Source organism: Talpa europaea (genome assembly GCF_964194135.1).
Source record: "Talpa europaea genome assembly, chromosome: 10".
NCBI lineage: Eukaryota > Metazoa > Chordata > Mammalia > Eulipotyphla > Talpidae > Talpa > Talpa europaea.
Genome location: NC_140077.1, coordinates 60,045,084 through 60,064,834, shown reverse-complemented (window position 1 = coordinate 60,064,834; position 19,751 = coordinate 60,045,084). Strand labels below are relative to the sequence as shown.

Here is a 19,751-nt window from a genome sequence, read left to right as displayed (position 1 = left end):
TGAAATAATGATACCCTCTATAAAATAGATAAACCTTGAAAACATTCTGTAAGTGAAAGAAGTCAGGTATAAAAGACCACAGGTTTTATGATTCCACTAATAGGAAGCACTGACAAAAAGGAACTAAAAATTGGAGACAGAAAGTAGACTGTTGGCTTCTTGGGGCTCAGGATAAGAGCCAGGTGGCGCAGTGGTTGAGCTCTGGGCTACGAAGCTGCCTGCAGCCTCTGCAGCGCCGGTTCAATCCCTGGCCAGGCGAGGGTCCCACATGATGTGCAGACCTCTCCTGCCATGCCAGCTGCTCCCCTCAGCAGTGTATTTCGTCGGTCTACCTGCTCTGTTCCCAGCTCTGGCTCTGGTGAATTCTCTCACCCTCCCGTGCTTCTGACTGTACCCAGTGCTTGTATAAATAAATAAATAAATCTTTAAAAACAAACAAACAAACAAAAAAAACAGAAGTGAATGCAAATGAGCACAAGCGATCTTTTTGGTGATGTAAATGTCCTAAACTTCTGTTGTGGTGACGGTTGCACACCTCTGTATATTCACTAAGACTTTGAATTGTAACCATTGTTATCATTACATTGGATGAATTTTACAATATGAAAGTTGTATTTCAATGAAATTGTTTTAAGAACAATCATTTCTTCATTCTTTGATGAAAACCTATTTTCATCTATTTTCTCATTCAGTATCTCTTCAAATTCTTATAGAGGTTCCAAAATATACAAGTTTTGTCTGTGACCTATAGCCTAGAAACAAATCTCATGTTTGATAGTTTCCTTAGTTTGATGAGACTGTGGTTCTCCTGATTTCAAGATTTCAAAGCCAGGTCTGAGCTGTAAAATGTTCACAAATGCTGAAGTTGAGGCTCTCAGAAATACACAGCTAAATAAATTTTGGTATATTAACATGACAGAATATTATGCTCAACCTTGGCACTAATAATCCTTTGGGCTTTGTTGGGGGGGGGGGGCTGTCCTACACGTTTTAGGAGGGTTAGCATCTACAGTTCCCACATCACCAGTTGTGACAACCATTGAAAATGTCTCCTGATCTTGTCTAGTGTCCCCTAAGGGGCAAAACCACACCGGTTGAGAAACACTGCTATGCAGCTGTGAGAATAAACCAATTCCAGTCACACACAGACAATGTGATGATTCCCACAAACATAATTCAAGGGCAAAAGAAGTCACACAAAAGAGTATATAACATACAATTCTGTTTACATAAAGTTCAAAACCAGGCAAGAATGGTTGAATTGTTACATCAGGAGAGAGTTTGTAACTGGAAGGAGCTTCTGGGATTCAGGCAATGTTCTGTTTTGTAATGTAGGTGCTGGTTACACAAATGTATTCACTTTATGAAAATTCTTTGGGCAGTACACTTAAGATTTACATATTTTTCCATATGCATATTATACTTAAATAAAGTTTTAAAAATTGGGCCATTGCTGCTGCTGTATAAAAGAGGGTATTTTAGGTATGTCAGGAGGGACCCAGCACTTTTCTAACAGAATGCTAATTCATCCTTCCACAGACCCACCGTGATTCCTGGCCCTGACTCCTGAACTGAAAGACAGAAATCCAGTGTGTTCGTTCCACTGATGAATGACAGCTTGTTTCTGGAGTATGTTGTTATCCAGGTGCCAAAACCAATAGAGCTTCCCCCACCCTCCCCCGCCTCCAATCCATTTTCAATTCAAACTTGCAACGCATAGGCCTAAAATGGGTTATAGTGTGAAACTAGGCTAAGTAAGACCAAATAAAGGAAGGTTCACTCCAGTATTAAAGAAAATAGTGAGGCTAGTTCCCAAATCTGAGAGTATTACAGTACTCAAGCTGCTAACAACTGTTATTTGTTAGTGGGGAAGAATCAGTTGTACAGATTCATTCATGTTCTCACTCTTGCTTGGGCCCTTCCTGACCAATACTTGAGGACCAGGGGCAAGAGTGTGGTTTGTCCCACAATGATCTTTGATCTAGGCAGAAAACCTGCCAGTGATTTAAGACTTGTCATTAGCTTGAGTTGTCTAATTTTTTAAACCTAAATACCTGCATTCAAAGACTGCATTTCCTTTCATTCACTGCATTGAGAGTGAATAATCTCTGTGAAAAGAAATGCTCTATAAGAGAACACGTTATTAATTTTTAAACTTAATGATATAAAGTTGATCAAAACCTAAAAACAGATAAACCAAGGCAAGAAGTCTATTAGCTTGGGTGGAAAAGGCACAATGGTTGAAGCATGGTGACCTGAGGTAACCTGCCGGGGGTCTTAGTAACAACCTTTGGCTCAGCTCCTAGCACGCAACTTAGTTTCTGGTATGAATCTTGCTTCATGTTAGACCATGTACTGCCATGAGGCAGAATGGACCTGGGGGGTCTCATGACTACTGACCATTTACTCATTCCTTGGTATGCAACTATACAGCAAACCTCTTGGTATGTAGCCACATAATATCTGACCATGTACAGGTGCCAATGCAAACCCACCAGGAACCTTATAGAAACTGAAAGTGTATATAAGTCCCTAACTTCCTATAAATAGGGCTCTGCTCTTGGATGTGAATTTGCTGAGTCAGCACCAATGCAATTAAACCAGCTTCTTGTTAGCCCTGGTGTTTAAGTTTCCCTTCTGCCATGTTATAAATTAACTTGATCCATTTGTGTAATATTAGATAATAACTATTCATATATCAGTGCACACCATTTCTATGTATGAGCTAGTTATATGTGTTTTCCAGTAATACACATTTTTAAAAAAGATTTATTTTTATTTATTTATGCATACAAGAACTGGAGTGTAGGCCAGGTACAGGGGTGGGGGGAGTATGAGAGGATTTACCAGAGACAGAGTGGGGAATAGAACAGGTAGATCTACTGAAATACACCGCTAAGGGGAACAGCAGGCAAGACAGGAGAGGTCTGCCGTGCCATGTAGGTTAGCTCTCTGGCCAAGGATCAAACTCATGCTCCAGTGGCTGATGATAGCTTGATAGTGCTGCGACTTTAATCCCTGCACCACCGGGGAGGCCCCTCCAGTAATATACATTTATATTCACAACTCACAAAGAAAAGACAGGCTCATTTTTGAGGTTTCTTCAATATGGGTCTTTAATACTCAAGTCCAGCAAATGTGACAAAAGAATCCTTTTGTATTTAGTCCCATTGGACTAAACCAGGTTCAGCAGTGAGGTCTGAAGACCTCATGATCAAAATCCTAAAGTTACTTACAAAAACGGGCCACTCTTTTCATTGCAATATAGGGATGGAGCAAATTTCCAGGGAAAAAGTCACCACAGCCAAGAACAACTAAGAAAAAATGTTTTCCAAGTTTTCCAGAAAGTAGCCTGCTCATTAGGTAATGGTAAAACAGGACACGGATGGCAAGCTTTTAAACATTACAGCTGGAATATTTAATTTTTAATATCCACAAGGAATGCAACAATCACAAAAGTCTGCACTAACGAGTCAATTTTGGGGGGAAAAAAAAGAAAGAAAAGAGCATATAGCATTCTGAAGTAGAGAAAATCCATCTACTACTAGCTAGCTAACTGGGGGTGGTGGGGGTGGGAGTGCTCACGTCACAATCCACATTTGTGTGGTGCAGGATTAGGCTAGGTGTGGTTCTCAAGTCAGGGTGATCAAAGGAACTTCCTAGCCAGCTGTTAAAGAATCCAACACGGACCAATCAGATTCTCTGGGAGTGGTGTCCAGGTTCAGTATTTTGTTTAGCAGGGTTGAGAAACACCAGACTAGATGATCTCTAAAATAATCTCAAAGGTCCCACCCAGATCTCAATAGAAGTTGAGAAGAATAAATAAAGGGAAGATCACAATGAATTCAGGGAAGAATTCTGAATATCAGCATAATAAATGGAATATAAGGAAGCATAAAGCCTTGGCAGGTATAAAGTGACTTTTAACTAGAGGCTGGCAACACACAAATGAGACTGAGAATAAGGTTCTCATTTGAGTCCTTCATGAACAATAAATATACTTTATTATTAAAACAACAACAAAACCATTCAAAGCACAGACATGAGAAGTGTTATGTCATTAAAGTCTGATCGCATTTGTACTTTTTACCCCATTCCAAATTTAAGTATTTCTTTAATATTTTGTGTAGTTCTTAAAAAGTGTACAGAGACTTATTAGATATTTAAAGCACAGCAAAAGTTCACTTCTGAATATATATATATATATATATATATATATATATCAGGCTCTGAAAATTCAAACTCAGATCTCTTTAATACAAACTACAAATCAAAGACTGTGAAAGTGGTAGGTTTTTTAATTTCTTATTGAATAATATCATGCAACTATGGCAAAAAGCCAAGATAATTGTTTTATGAGGACATATACACTCCCTGTTTTATGAAAGAGAGAGATAATGCTAAATGACGACAGCCATAACCAATACTATGACTAATAAGGCAACCTGGGTAGATTCATAGAAGTGATTTGTTTGAATGAAGATTTAAAACATAAAACTTCTCTATGTGGCCTGATATCTTGAATATTGGCTAATAGGGCCTGAATTCTTAAGCTGCAACTATCAGACTGTAGGGGAATCTGTTTATCCACTGAAGCTGAACATAAAAAATGTGTGTGCACCCAGGCACAGAGACTTCTTATCCTTTTTTGAGTCAATAACCTCTTTGGTATCCTGTGGATTCCTTCTCAGAAACTTGTTTTAAATGCATAAAATAAAGCACAAAGTGTTGCAAAGGGGAAAAAAAGAACTATAGTTATAAAAATTGTTTTAAAACATCATAGCACTGTAATAAATGTGCTTCTTTATCAATATATTAAGTAATAAGATCTAGTTGTTTAGATAGCTATAATAATTTTGTAGCAAACTGAATTTTGTAGAAATAAGGAACAAAGACTTTTTTATTATATCAGCAACACACAATGGACATGAGAAAATCTGTGACTTTTAGTTGGTGACATGTTCACAAGCACAACCTATATGTAGTCTTTTGCCTGTACTTGTCATTAAAGAAAGTGGTACATTTCTGTTATAGTTTATAAGAAATATTTTCCCCATTTAAGTTGACAACCCTTCTAAGTTCTGTAGACTCTAGATGAAGAAATCTGGCAAACTTGGGTTGTATCTATGTCTTTTTCTTGATGCCTCCAGAAAAGGGAGAACATTAGACCACAAACCACTCAATGATCCTTTCAAGGATTAGTTTCTATAAGGCCCTGAAGACACAGAGCCTGGACAGTCACAAAAATATACGGAGGAGGTGAAGAGCTGTCTGAGGTGGGACCATGAGGCAAGCTCTGAATTTCAGGAGCTAAAGTTCAAATATTCCTTTAATATTCTGTGTAGTGACTTATTAGATATTTAAAGCACAGCAAAAATTTGTTTCTAAATGGATGAGAAAAATAAATGAGAAAATAACATAGGGACATAAAGTGAAATGGCACCCAGCATGAAGTTGGTGCAAAAAATGGAAAATTAACCCCAAATTCACTTCTGAGCTCTGTGGTAGGAAATCTTATAGGGGAAAACTTGGACAGTCATAGTGCAGTTTCTAAAGGATTATACAAAAACACAAAAAATAACCAAAAGCTCCTGAAATATATAACCTTTCTGATACTATGACCCGACAGAAATTTTTCCCATAAATTTTATAAAGAGAACATCATGTATTGTAATGAATGAACAATAATCTCAATAATATCTTTACAGAAATTCAGATGTCAATGACATGCCCCCGGGTCACTCACCCAAGTCAGAACTGAACACTGAACCCCCATTCTCAGCAGCAGGAGGTGGCAAACTTTTTTTAAAGTGTCAAATAATAAATATTTTCAGCTTTCTAGGCCCTATGGTCTATTGCAAATCCTCATCTGTGCTATGAAAACAGCCACAGAAAATGTGTCAATGAATGGGCATTGCTTTGTTTCAGTAACCTTTTTTTATATACACTGAAATTTTAGATTTCATATGCTTTTCACATGTATGTAATGCTTCCTTTGATTTGTTACCCAACATTTAAAAAAATAAAACCATTCTTAGCTTATAAACCATACCCAAATAGGCTGGGGTTTTAGGGATGAACACAATGTAATATACATATTTTTAGAAGTACATATATCATAGATAATCTATATATGTGATGTCATACAATATAATTACATAATATATGATTTATTATAGATTTATATGACATGTACATTTATATAAATATATGTATATATAATATAAATATATAATATATAGAAATATCAATGTATATAAAATGTTTATATAAATATATATGCATTGATTTGTTATGATGCACAACTGAAACCTACATAGCATTATAATTCAATGCTAATGCAACCAAAACATTTGAGGGGAAAAAAACAAACCACCAACACAGCAAAAAACAGAATGGGTCTAGATTTGTTTCACAGGACGTAATTTACTAACCCCTGGTCTATAGGATCAAATTTCTCCCATACATCTCCCCTGATTTTTGTATGCTTCTCTTTCCTTAAACCTCTATCTATACCAACTTCTTTTTTTAAGATTTATTTATTTATTTATTTATTTATTTATTTATTTATTTATTTATTTATTTATTTATTTGTTTATATAAGCATTCGGTACAGTCAGAAGCGCGGGAGGGTGACAGAATTCACCAGAGCTAGAGTGAAGAGCAGAAGAGGCAGAAGGACCGAAGTACACTGCTGAGGGGAGCAGCGGGCAGCAGGAGAGGTCTGCGCGCCATGTGGGACCCTCACCTGGCGCTGGGGATCGAACACGAGCTGCAGAGGCTGCGGGCAGCTCCACAGTCCAGTGCTCAACCGCTGCATCATCAGGGGAGGCCCTATATCAACTTTTTAAGGTAATAAGTCTCCCTCTATTTCACATGCATCTATACACAATTCCAAGCAGGATAATATCCTGTAGAACCACATGGGTCCAGAATTTTTATGTTCCTGGACATAAGAAGGTAACAAAAGATGAATTAGCAGCAAAGAAATGACTCAGTTCCCAATCTCATTAAAATAAATACACACACAAAAAGGACAGAAAAATTCAAATGTACACATTTTCTCTATCTCAGAGATCATGTGTTTTTTAAAAGCAAATAAGAATATGCATAATTATCTGAATCAACACGTGTGCTGTAGCATTTATGACATTAGCTCTTACACTGAAAATGAGGCAATATCATGTTTCATGGCACACAATTAACTTGGTATAATCTCTAAAAGAAACCCTTCATTCTAATTATCATTCACATGTCCCTGAGCCTCTGCCTGTTGGGAAACAAAATACTGAACCACTGAACACGGCTAACGTAGGCTGTCTCTACTATCGTATTGGCTCATCAGAAAGCCCACGCGAATTTACCTCATCTCTTTATTTAATGTCCTCATCGACGATTTGTAAAACATACAACTACCAATTCTAGAGAGCTGCTAGGATAGTTAATAAGAATTTATGAAGAAGCCTTGATGAGTATAATGAAAGAAAGGTATTATGAACATGCAGGGAAAACTCGCTATAGTTCAGGGAAGTGGCAATTACTCTCATGGAAACACAACATACATTAAATGAAGTCTCCCTAAAACATTTCAAAACCCCATAATGACAATGTTCAACATGGGTCTTCGCCATCCCTCCCAACACTGGTCCTTCCAAGCACTAGTGTTCAGTGTTCCATTGTAGGCTGTGTTTTGTTACCTCTGTGCATTTTTAAAATATATTTTTGCAACTGGTTTCTGGTAATGAGATTGTGTCTATTACACAGTCTCCTTAAATCAAGAAAGATTAAAATTCTGTGCTGAGCTGTAGAAATACCAATGAAACCTCCAGTACATCCAGAGAACAGGCCCATAGCTTGTGGGGCTTTGGGAACTTGTAGCTCATGAATACTCAACTGTGCAGGGCTCACATAATGAACAAGGCAAGGTCTAGAGTTACATGTAAGTCACTGTGATTATTTCTAAGGACACTTATTCTTGAGTGTATGCATTCACTCGCCGGAACACTAAAGCTTTGTATTATTAAGGTGAAATACTGGGTTCAATTCCAAACACTACTGTTCTTAAAATTGGCCACAGAGCCTCATCCAAACTAACATTTATTGCCTTTTAATAACTGCCTTTAAAATTAGCATCTGCTAAAAATCCACATCTTCTACGGATTATACAACATTCCAAAATCCCCTGAGGAAAATCACTCTCAAAGTGACCATATCATCTTTTTAGCTTCTTCATTACATTAATCAGCACCTACAAAGCCAAAATTAAAATGCATGTTTAAATAATCAGCATAATCTTCATTATCTAATAGATGAACCCATTACATCTGTTACATTAACAGAAGAATAAAAGAATAATGGAAAACATGGCATTTATATCTATTCAACCTCAATAAGGCTTGTCATTCTCCACTATAAAATGGGGATCAGAACATCAACTACTTCATAAGTGAGTGTGAAGATGAGGTAAGATGCTACATGGAAAATAAATATTTGTTCCTTCCCCCACTTAGGGGCCCCGGAAGGATCAAGAAGATATCTTTCCGGGCCTCCCTGGTGGGGCAAGGGGTTGGGCGCAGCATTGTGAAGCTGTCCACAGCCTCTGCAGCATGAGTTCGATCCCCAGCCTGCCAGAGAGCTACCCACATGGTGCAGCAGACCTCCCCTGTCTTGTCCGCTGCTCCCTTCAGCAGTGTATTTCAGTCTGCCTGTTCTGTTTCCCCCTCTGTCTCTGGTGAATCCTCTCACCCCCCCCCCACACCTCTGGCCTGTACCCCAGTTCTTGTGTTCATAAATAAATAAATCTTTTTTTTTTTTTTAAAGAAGATATCTTTCTGAACCTTGAGGGAAATTTATAATGTCATCAAGAATTAATATCATTATGTGGTGTTTAAAAGACTTACTAGGGGCCTCCCCGGTGGCGCAGCGGTTGAGCGCTGGGTTGCGAAGCTGCCAGCGACCTCTGCGGCGCTGGTTCGATCCCCGGCTGCTCCCCGGTCACCAGAGGAGGGTCCCACATGGCGCGCAGACCTCTCCTGCCGGCCGCTGCTCTCCTCAGCAGTGTGCTTCGTTTGTTTGCCTGCTCTGCTCCCCGCTCTGGCTCTGGTAAATTCTCTCACCCTCCCGCGCTTCTGACTGTACCCAGTGCATGTATAAACAAAAACGAACGAACAAACAAACAAACAAACAAATAAATAAATAAAACATGCCTCTATTAAAAAAATAAATAAATAAATAAAAGACTTACTAAATCACCTCCAAACACAGAAGAAAATGAAAGGAAGCAGGCATCCATGAGTCCCACATTTTTTCATCACTATATGTAGCTAACTGTAAAGAAAACACACCTTTTTGACTGCATTTTTTATACAAGGTGTCTCAAACTGTGAAGACATGGTTTCTGTGATTTAATTTATACTATCAGCACTACTCTCTTTATTATAATATACCCCTTTCCAGAAAAAAGAGTTCAGTTCCTGCAATCATACCAGCCAGTGCTGCTCTCCTCCACATGAGTGTGGGCTCAGGCCTCTACACAAGTCTCTGCTGAACCAGAATCCAAATCTTCACTTAGGTTATGGCTGAACTTTCCTGATTTATGGTGACAGAATAAGAGAACTTTCCAAAATGTTTCTTCCAAACACCATGGAAGGTACCTTTTTTTTTAAGATTTATTTATTTATGCATACAAGAACTTGGGTACAGGCCAAAGGTGTGGGAGGGTGAGAGGATTCACCAGAGACAGAGTGGGGAACAGAACAGGCAGATTGACTGAAATACACTGCTGAGGGGAACAGCGGGAGAGGCAGGAGAGGTCTGCTGTGCCATGTGGGTTGCTCCCTGTCTGGTCAGGGATCAAACTCGTGCTGCAGAGGCTGAGGACAGCTTCACAGTGTTGGGCTTAACTTCTTGCACCACCCGGGAGGCCCAGAAGGTACCTTTTATAACCTCACAATATCCAGGCATTTGTCTTTAGTCCCTGGTAGAATGGAAGCATTATCTTGTTGCCAACATCTTTAAGTCTTGACTTCTAGTTTAACAATTTTTATTAAACATTGTTACTGAAAATGCACTGGTGGTCTGGTTTCCTTTTGTCACCTAAAAATCACAGTTACAGTGTGATTTAAGTATTATCAGCTTTAGTGGAAACATATTCTGCTCGTGTTGCTTAATGCTGACATGGTGGTAAAGCTGGGCAACAAAAAACTATTACCCATGCTCGTTGAGTTTGACAACAAAGAAAACTGATTCTCCAATATGGACACCATAAGAAAGAAATGTGTGTGAAGCGAGGATAATATGCATTTGCTAGGCTATGCCAATTACTCTTTTTTAAAGTTCTGGGGAATGTCTCTAAATAGAATTCATTATTATTATCATGAGATATTAGCATTAGATGGCTGCCAAAATATTTTACAAATGAAGCAGTAATATATTACTAGTTACCTAATCCAGCTGTGTTTTCTACTTGGCATAGTTTCATTTCCTCTATGAAATAAACAATGTATTAACCACAGAGGAGCTAATAAAGTTTTAGCTCCTCCTGTGGGTAACTCTCTAAAGACCTATTTCAGTTACATGAGTCCCCATCACACTATTTGCTCACCAGCTTGCTTCGTGAGTTGGGGAGGACTAAGTGAGCTAAAGCACTAGAACCACTGGAACCGCCTGTGGCGTAACAAATGCTCAATGCCGGTGATAAACAGGTCACAACAGAGTAGGGATTTTCTAACAAAACAAGCTCTAGAAACCAAATATGCAAATTCTGCAGTTGGAATTTTAATGTCTAGGTTTTATTAGATCTCTTCTTATATGGCTAATATACACACAAAGGATAAATGCAAAAAAAAGTTGCTTTATTTGTCAGTGATTACTCAAACATTATTGTGTTAGTGACCCAAGTGGCTCAAGAGCTTTAGTTATTCATATAATTTAGTCTCTATTGGGATTCAGCAATTTCAGTAGATTTACCTGGCAGGCCTACTTAGTCACTATAATCAACTTCATGGTATTTTGTGAACTTAGGAAACAATGGAAGTGGGTGAATTTAGAGATAAAACTGGAAAGTCTGAGAATTAAAGACTAAGGCTTTAGTGTGTAACTGAATTTCACCCAACATTCAGCTAATAATTTTATCTAATACTAGCGATCATTGGCATCTTTTCTTCTTCTTTTTTCTTTTTGATAAAATGATTAAGCCGTTTGATAAGGCTTAAGGAAAAGCGAATGAGATTAAGGGAGTGGATTGACTTTCATCTGAAGAGATACAGGTTGATCAATCAAAAATATCTCAAAATAGTAAAGCTATATTTTCTATCTCCAGAATGTCAAACCAAAATGCTAAGTTTAGAGGAGAATCATGATATTCTGATACCAATTCACACTTCTTTCTTTATTTTTTAATTTATGGAAAATATTTCTCAGTCAATAAAAGAAATGAAGCTGTAGAAAATGGGTAGGGCCTCTTTCAAAGGGCATGTGATAAAGAGAAAGTGCTAGGAGTGCAGTTCGAGATCAGACCATCAGCTTCGTGGCTGTAGGAGAGTGTTTGACAAAGCCCTAAGCACTGTCCATCAGCTGTGATACGCAGGGCTTGAGGTGAACTTTCCATTTCCCTTCCAGAACTAAAATGTTAAGGTTCTTTTAAAAATGCATTTTAAAAACAGGGGCAGCCTGAATAAAAAGCAAATAATGTCTAATTTTAACATAGTAGAATAAAAGTTTAAAAATGCACGATAAGTCAGTTGGGAATTTTATTGCTTTTGGCTCAGTGCCACTGTAAGATTCATTGAGCAGAAGGTTGAAAGAATATAAAGGTGGTGGGTGAGGTGTTGCAATTAGAAAAAGTAAATCCTGTCTTTAGAAAAGGCTTAAAGAGGGAGTTTGAATGAACTGAAAAACTATAATTAAAGACTATAAGGCTTTAGTAGCGATAGTTAATTATGGTAAGCACAGACCTGGTTGGGTCATTCAATAAATATTTGTTGAGTGATTGAAGTGAACAAATACATAAGTGAGGATTTGACAGGAACTAAGGAGAGGAAGGATTTTAGAGAACCCGAGGAAAACAAAATAAGATACTAAGGGACCACCAGTGGAGGACCAAAAATTTAATTTGGGTTTTTAATAGGAGGAAAAATGTGAAAATAAAAGCATCACCAATGTTTTGAGCTGCTGACTTTGGTAGAAATTGGAAAGGCATGAATTATATTCTTATCTATAAATAAATAATGATTGGGGAAGGGTGCAGATAATTGAGGTCACGGGGATAAATGTCAGACTTTACTGTTGGTAGTTTAAGCCATTAAGTCAAGTCTGCAAGTGACTTTTAAAACATACAGTCAACATAAATTAAAAAAAAACAGGTGATTGTATTATACTGGATAAAGTTGTTTAGTGAATAAAAATCAGTAGTTTTATAACAACACATATAAAACAGATATTAGCTATATACTGAAAACAAAAATTAACAAGTATAGAAATGATCATCTTTCATGATGTAGCTCTGATATGATATGAGAATATAACTGTTTTAGAAAATCCAAGAGTTCAAAGGCGATATACTTTTATTGCCAACAGTTCATACCTGGGTTCAACAGCTTGAGCTTGTCATGTTTGTGTTGCAGCCATATTTTTACAATGCCAGTCATAGCAAAATCAATTTCTAGAATAAATTTGAAATGCAGAAAAGAGTGGCTGATAAAATTTTAAAGGAAATGATACTAGCCAACAGATGGAAGTCACTTCACATACCAAGTGATGTCAGAGGCAGGTTATATGTCAAGCTGTAATACAGTTGCTCTTTTGTAGAGAGAAAAAAATATTTCCATCATGTGCACCAACTTATTCTAAATTGAAAAAAATTATTTGGTGATCAAAACAGTAGGAAGAAGGAATCAGAAAACCAAATTTCTCACAAATCCAATGTTTGTAATCAACCTTACTGAAAAGCTTGATTTAATCTTCATGAGGAGAGGAACAAAGGGGTTCAGAGGCCAGGGTGAGTTTGAGAAAGCAGTGGTGTCCTGTGTATGGTGTTGGGCTTGGGAAAGAGTTCGCTGTGCCAGCAGGAGCCATGGCGTATGCCCATCCAGACAGACCCGGGAGGAGAGGAGGCATGGATAGGCTTCAGCAGCCCCAGAGTGCCTCAAGGTCCCAGCAGGATCACACTAGAGCAGGGGCCCAGTTCCTTCTCTCCTGGGAGTAGCCAGGAAGTGTTAAGAACTTCACTGGGTGGAGTTTCATTGGAGCAGCCTGGTGACCTCAGAGCACTCCAGGAGAACAGGAAGGAGAAGTGTTGAAAGGGCCTTTTGGACAGGTGTGCACATGAACTGAACTGACACTGAGTCTGTCCCTGGATACTACACACCACTAAGGATGGTTATTACCTAGACAAGGGGAGCACCCTGCACCTGTGTCTTAGCACTTTGTAGGAGAAAAGGGATTCACCTAAATATTTCTGATTTAAGTTTACTTGTTTTCAAATTGCGCCCTTTGTAAGAACACTATGGGTCAGGTAAGGCAAAAACATGATAGGAAACATTAATGACCACAGGACTCTAGAAGAGAGAAAGATTTTTGTTTCCACCAATGAGGGTCTAGATTACATAAACAGATCCTTCGATGAAAATAAATGAAAATGCTGGGTACATCAAATAGCTGAGAAGACGGTAGGAAACCAGCAGCCCAAAATCTGTGGGAAAACAAGAACTCAAGAGCTAAGCAAGCAGGGAGGCACTTTTCTCTGGATAGGGGCAGATTTGCTGATGGGTCATATTTGAACTGATTTTGACAGCCTCATAGGGGAAACAGAAATCAATGACCAAAACTCACCCAAGGCAATAAAAACCTGATTGAGGTTCCAAAGAGTCACATCCTAAAAATAAGAGTGAACCAGAATAAACCCACGTCCCACCCTGAAAAGCTGCAAAGAATTTGCCTTGGCATTGAGAGTGTAAGTAGGGGGGTGGGACCCCTGAGAAGCTGTATTCACAAGCTGGCCCTTGTGTGCAAAATTGCAACTCAAATTTACATCACCTGGGTGGTCTAAAGAACTTTAAGCAGTAAATTTAGGTCAAAGTGGTCTCAGACTAGTAGTGTGGCTGAAGCACCTGGCAAAAGCAAAAGCAAATCCTCTGAAAAAAAGGCCATTCATCCTAAGCCCAAAGAATCCTTACAAGTAATTTTTCAATGGTCATGACAAACACCCAGGCAAAAATAAGCAAGCACACAAGAATAGACAGACAGATGAGAGAGGGAGGATTCTGAGGGAAATATATAGATCCTAAAAGCAAATTCATCCTCTAATGAATTCTGTAGCCATTTATGCACCTTTATTGAAAGGCTCAATACCAGGTTACTGACCATCCATGCCAATTTAGCTGTTATTTGACAAATCCAGGGGATGAAAGGTTAGCAGTACATTTTTGTTTATTTACCTTTAGTTCCTGTGTTATCTTAAGACTTCCAAATACAAAGACTAATTAGTGCCCATTACTATACAGTGATAGATTTGCTAAACAGTAATCTCCTGGGACCAAGACTGACATCATGATTCCTTCCCAGACTCTCATCCCCTGAAGTTTCTATGTTCAACTTAAGCCTAATTATTCCCTAAGCAAACCAAAGAGTCACATGCATTAACAGAAAAGTGATGAAAGACAAAGATAACTATCTCAGAGACATAAAACTCAGAGTTAACTGCATTTATCGTTAACTATAAATGTCCAAACAATGATCTTGGAATAACAGCACAAATAGGACAACATTAATTTTAAGGTGGATCTGGAAATAGTGGAAGGCACAGAAAGGGTGGTGAGAAGTTGGTACAATATTTGCTAATATATCAATTGCCTTTCTTGCACAAAGTTCTTGTCTTGCTTTTTTTAAAAAAAAATATTTATGCATTCAAGAGTTGGGATGCAGGTCAGAGGTGTGAGGGGGAGCAGTGGGCGAGACAGGAGAGGTCTGCTATGCCATGTGGATCACCTCCCTGGCCAGGGATCAAACTTGCAGTGGTGGCTGCAGATAGCTTCATAGTGCTGATGCTTAACCCCTTGAGCCACCATGGAGGCCCCCCAAAGTTCTTGTCATTTAGGTTATCAACCCTTTCTTCTACCAGCCTTTCAGAGTAAGGATTCAAATTGTCAGCTCTGTATCTCTGCATTGGTTTGCTCTTTTTTAATATTGTGGAAGTTGCCATTTACTGGTCTTCTGAAATGGTGTCTCCTGTGCTTTCTTCACCTTGCTTGCCAAAACCTTGGCTATGTGCTGTAACAATAACTACAACAAGAAGCTACTCATTCAGGATACTTATTCTGGGCCTGGAAAACTCTGCAACATACTTTTTTGGGAGCTTTTTTTTTTTTTTTTTTAAGATTCATTTATGCATAAAAAAACTGGGGTAGAGGCCAGAGGTGCAGGGGATGAGAGGATTCACCAGAGACAGAACGGAGATCAGAATCGACAGACTGACTGAGATACATGCTGAGGAAAGCAGCAGGTGAGACAGGAGAGGTCTGCTGTGCCATGTGGGTAGCTCCCTGGCCAGCCAGGGGATTGAGCGCATGCTGCAGAGGTTGCGAATAGCTTCACAGTGCTGTGCTTAACCCCTTGCACCACCAGGGAGGCCCTCTGCAACATACTTAATTTTGTGTATTTTTTACAGCATTTTTCATTTTTGCACAATGTATGCATTTTCATCTTGGTTATAGTCCCCTTACAATCCCCACCACCCTTGTTTTGATCCTACTCCCTTCTCCGCCCCCACGGAGTTATTTACTCCAAAAGCAACTGTAAAGGGTAAGTCCTTATCACTCCCATTTTACGCATGAGGACTCTATGGGCAGATAACTTGAAGCAGAGATACAGAGGGAACAAGAGTGTGAGTTGAAAGTCGGAGGGAGCTGCATTCAAATCCTGCCCTGGCCCTGGCATTTCTCCTCTCCTTGAGATGAGACTCAGTTTTCTGGGGTGAAGGCTGTTGTAGGAATGGAATGCGTGATTGAGTGCCTGGCCGATAAGAAGTGGTTACTTCTCCTTCTCTCCAAAGGGTATTTTGCCTTAGGCAGAGTCTTCAAATCGCTTGAAAAGTAGCTACTTCCAAGATACTAAAGTAGTATTATATCAAATCTTAAAAATAATAAATACAGAAGGTTCAGCAACTTACATTAATGGAGAACTTTATAATTTGTTGGTTTTTTTTTTAAAGATTTACTTACTTTTATACAAGAACCGGGGTACAGGCCAGATGCGCGGTAGGGTGAGAGGATTCACCAGAGACAGAGTGGGGAACAGAGTGGGGAACAGGCAGACTGATGAAATACACTGCCGAGGGGAGCAGCGGGCGAAACAGGAGAGGTCTGCCACGCCATGTGGGATTCTCACCGGCAGGCCGGGATCGAACCCGTGCTGTAGAGGCTGCAGACAGTTTCATGGTGCAGCGCTCAACCGCCTGCGCCACCAGGGAGGCCCAAGAGAACTTTATAGTTTTCAACACCCCTTCACTCATTCCCAATCATGGGCTTAGTTGATTCTTTGGAAACTATTTTAATATCTCAATTGATTTTTTACAGTGGGCATCTCAGGCATAATAGCGTTGTCTGTGGGTCTTGACAAATGCTAATTCAGGAAATGATGCAAGAAGAGATGAGGCCATTGCCTTTCTTTTCAGGCCTCTTGGAATAAGCTGTTTATTCCTTGTCTTAGGTATCTCTGTGTGTACATAGGGGGCAGAATGTGGCCAGGGCTGGAGGTAAGTCAAGGGCTGAAGGTAAGGGTAAGTCAAATGGTGGAGGGATGTGACAGACAGCTGTCTTTGGTTTCCATGGTAAAGATGGCCAGCACAGAAGGAATATATTACCTTCCCTTGTAAAAAAATACTATACTAGTGTTCTCAAGTTTGTAGAAAATCATCTACACTCTCATTTAAACCAAAAATATTCACTCTTCCTAGACAGCATTCTGAACCAAAAGGCTGTTGTTCATCCAGAGAGGTACCAACAAGTCCTGGGAAAGATGTATCCATCCCAGGACACTGCTCAGTATGCAGTAGGGGCTCAATAAGTATTTGAAGCTACTGCAGGCACTGCCATGAGAATTGACTGTCCTGTGTTAATGATACAGAAAAATGTAACATAATAGTGTTCTGTGGGTCCCTGAAAAGATCAGCTCACCCTCATTTCTAGGATAACTTCCTAGATCAGCAAGGTTCACTTCTCAAATTACTCATCAGTTCAGAGGTCACAAAAGTAGACAGATTTTGTGTTGATCTCCTAGGTCTCAAAATACATTTTGAGTTAACATGTAAAGTTTGAGAGATTTCATATGCTCTAATAGCTGGCTTACTTTTACCTAGGCCCTTGTGGGGACTTGTGCTGGTGCTGGGATTATAATCATGTTGGCTAAACAGAAGAGCAGAAGTAATGCTAGCTGTATCAGGTGTTAATTTAATCCTCCGCAGAATATGCACACACCCCAAACAAAGAATAGAATACGTTCAAAATGTGTGAATACAAAAACCAAGCCCTCTGGCCCTCAAATTCCTCACTGTTTCTGACTACATAGTTCCCACCATCAGTTTGCAAAGCCTGTGTTCTCAAAGCCTCCACTTCATGGACTTTTGCAGACTGGAGGTAGGAAGGGGAACGACCACCTACCCCTTCATTAGTAATGTTGGACAAAGGCCCCATCAGAACAGGAAGGAATTCTTGAAGCAAGCAGGGAGGACAGGATAAAAACTCTCTAATAATAAAAAGCTAGTAAGTGTCACAACAGCTTGTCACTTAGAAGATAGCATTTAGAAGTTTATAGATATTAATAAAATTAAATAGAAATAAAACAAAAGTGATATTCACCGGACAATATTTTTTAAATACCACACTGAAAGTCTCCCCACTTTAAAATCACACCTATAAAAGGCAGCTGGACCCGACCATTCTCCCTTTTCAAATTGATGTCACTTCCCTCCTACTGTCCCTCCTGCTGGTTCAGGGTGGTGCCCAGTAACCACAGAGCCCCAGCCCTTTTCCCTTGTAGCTTAAATCCACATTTGTAGTCTTTCCCCAAGTCTTATTTTTTTCAACTCTTCCCTCTGCCCCACAGCAAACACAACTCAAAGCTATTTCTGTAAATAAGTATTATGTAATAATAACAATAAACATTTGCTGAGCATCTACTTTGTGCCAGTACAAATCTAACTCTTTGAGAGAGGTTAACCCATTCACTGACCACCGGCATCATCTGAGGCTGGTAGTGTGGTAGTTAAAGACGAGTGTTCAGCAGTCAGACTGCCGGCGGGGAGGTAAACAGGCTATCAGACCACCTCTGGTTCGCCAAAATACTGTCTGCAGGGCGCCTTCCAACTCTAAGACTCTATGATCTCTGCTGCCATTTTTAAGGATGCAAAATTTATAAAAGCTCCTCTCGTGAAATGAGGGAGGAACTTTTCTTTTTGACAAGCCCTCTATTTTTCCTGAAAGTGATGGCCCAGATTAATTTTGGATAAAATCTAGCCATCCCCCTGAAAGCAGTCCCTTCACCTGACCACCAAGCTGAGGAATCCCCCATGACTGAACTTGAGGAGTTCAGTAAATGGCTCACTTTGGGGAGCTAAATCCTGCCGCTGTGGAAATGCAGTTTCCTCCGTGGAAGTCTAGACCCTTGCAGATCTATCAAAGTCCCTCATGAAAATCCACTCCGAGGAGGTTCCGCGGACAAAACCCTCACGCCTGTCGCGGACAAGCGCCCGGGGCCAGACCCTGGAGATGGGGGTCAGCTCAGCCCCACCACCCGCTCGCCCCGCGCGGAGACCCTAGGAAGAAAAGGCGAGTCTGGAAAAGCTCTGGGGAAAGAAAGGTAATCTCCTGCTCGTGGTCCTTTCTCTCGTTCGGGACCCACTTGGCAAGCTCCGGAGGTCTGCGCCAGGCGCGGCCGGCGCAGGGGCGCAGGTTCCCAGAGGCGGGGGGCGGAGCGGGGCAGCCTGGCGCGGACCGCGGGGGATCCCGACCCAGCCGGGCCCTCCAGCTCTCCCTCCTCCGCGCCTGCTCCTCCTCCTTCCCCTGCGCGGCGCGCCCCAACCTCCGCGCCGCGGCTGCCCGCCTCCTCCCCGCGAGGGTGGGATCCGAGTGGCCGGGATGGGGGGAGGTCGGCGCCGACCGGAGGAGGGAGGAGGAAGGCCGGCGGCTGGAAGCCTACCGTCTTCTGCTTCTTGACCCCCGACATGCTGGCTGGCTTTGGCGGAGCACGGCGCGCTGGAGCTCGGAGCCGCTCCCGGGAGCCGAGACGCGAGGCGGCGGCTGCTGCTTCCAGACTCGCGAGCAGGAGGTATAAAAAGGCTCCGCAGACACGTCGCACTTCCCTTGACCAGCCCCCTGCTCCTACTCCTCCTCCTCCCGCCGCGCTCCTCTCCGCCCCGTCGGCTTTGCCAGCAGCGCCCAGCCCAGGGGACCCGGCGGCCGCCTGGGCGGGGTCCCGGGCGGGCTCCCTGCTCGTGGGAGCTGCTCCGCCTGCTCAGGTCCGAGGCGGATCCCCGCCGTCCGAGCGCCGCCTGGAAGGCCCCGCGCGCAGCCGGGACCAGCCTCGCCCTTTGTCCGGCCAATCTCAGCGGGTCCCGGAGCTTCCTTCACGGTCTTTATCAAGGAGGCTTTCCTGCCTCTGGAACAAAAGTGTTTATTCGATCAAGGGGAAGGATGCTTGAAACCACCGGGCCTATGGGCCGGGTCCTCTGAGGACATGGCCGCCTACCTGTTGGTTGG

At 41.0% G+C, this 19,751-nt stretch overlaps 1 protein-coding gene across 2 annotated transcripts in view; it reads right to left on the bottom strand.

The window, feature by feature from the left end:
• Window positions 1-19,461, bottom strand: part of PAPSS2 (3'-phosphoadenosine 5'-phosphosulfate synthase 2) — a gene marked incomplete at both ends in the record, with an annotated part of 79,096 nt that extends 59,635 nt beyond the window's left edge. The window contains one exon of one of the 2 annotated variants that reach the window (XM_084244913.1): window positions 19,192-19,461. In XM_084244913.1, coding sequence (XP_084101039.1) covers window positions 19,192-19,218 — 27 coding nt within the window. The remainder of the gene's footprint in view (window positions 1-19,191) is intronic. The other variant, XM_084244912.1, reaches the window with a different exon arrangement.
• Between the last annotated feature and the right edge of the window lie 290 nt (window positions 19,462-19,751).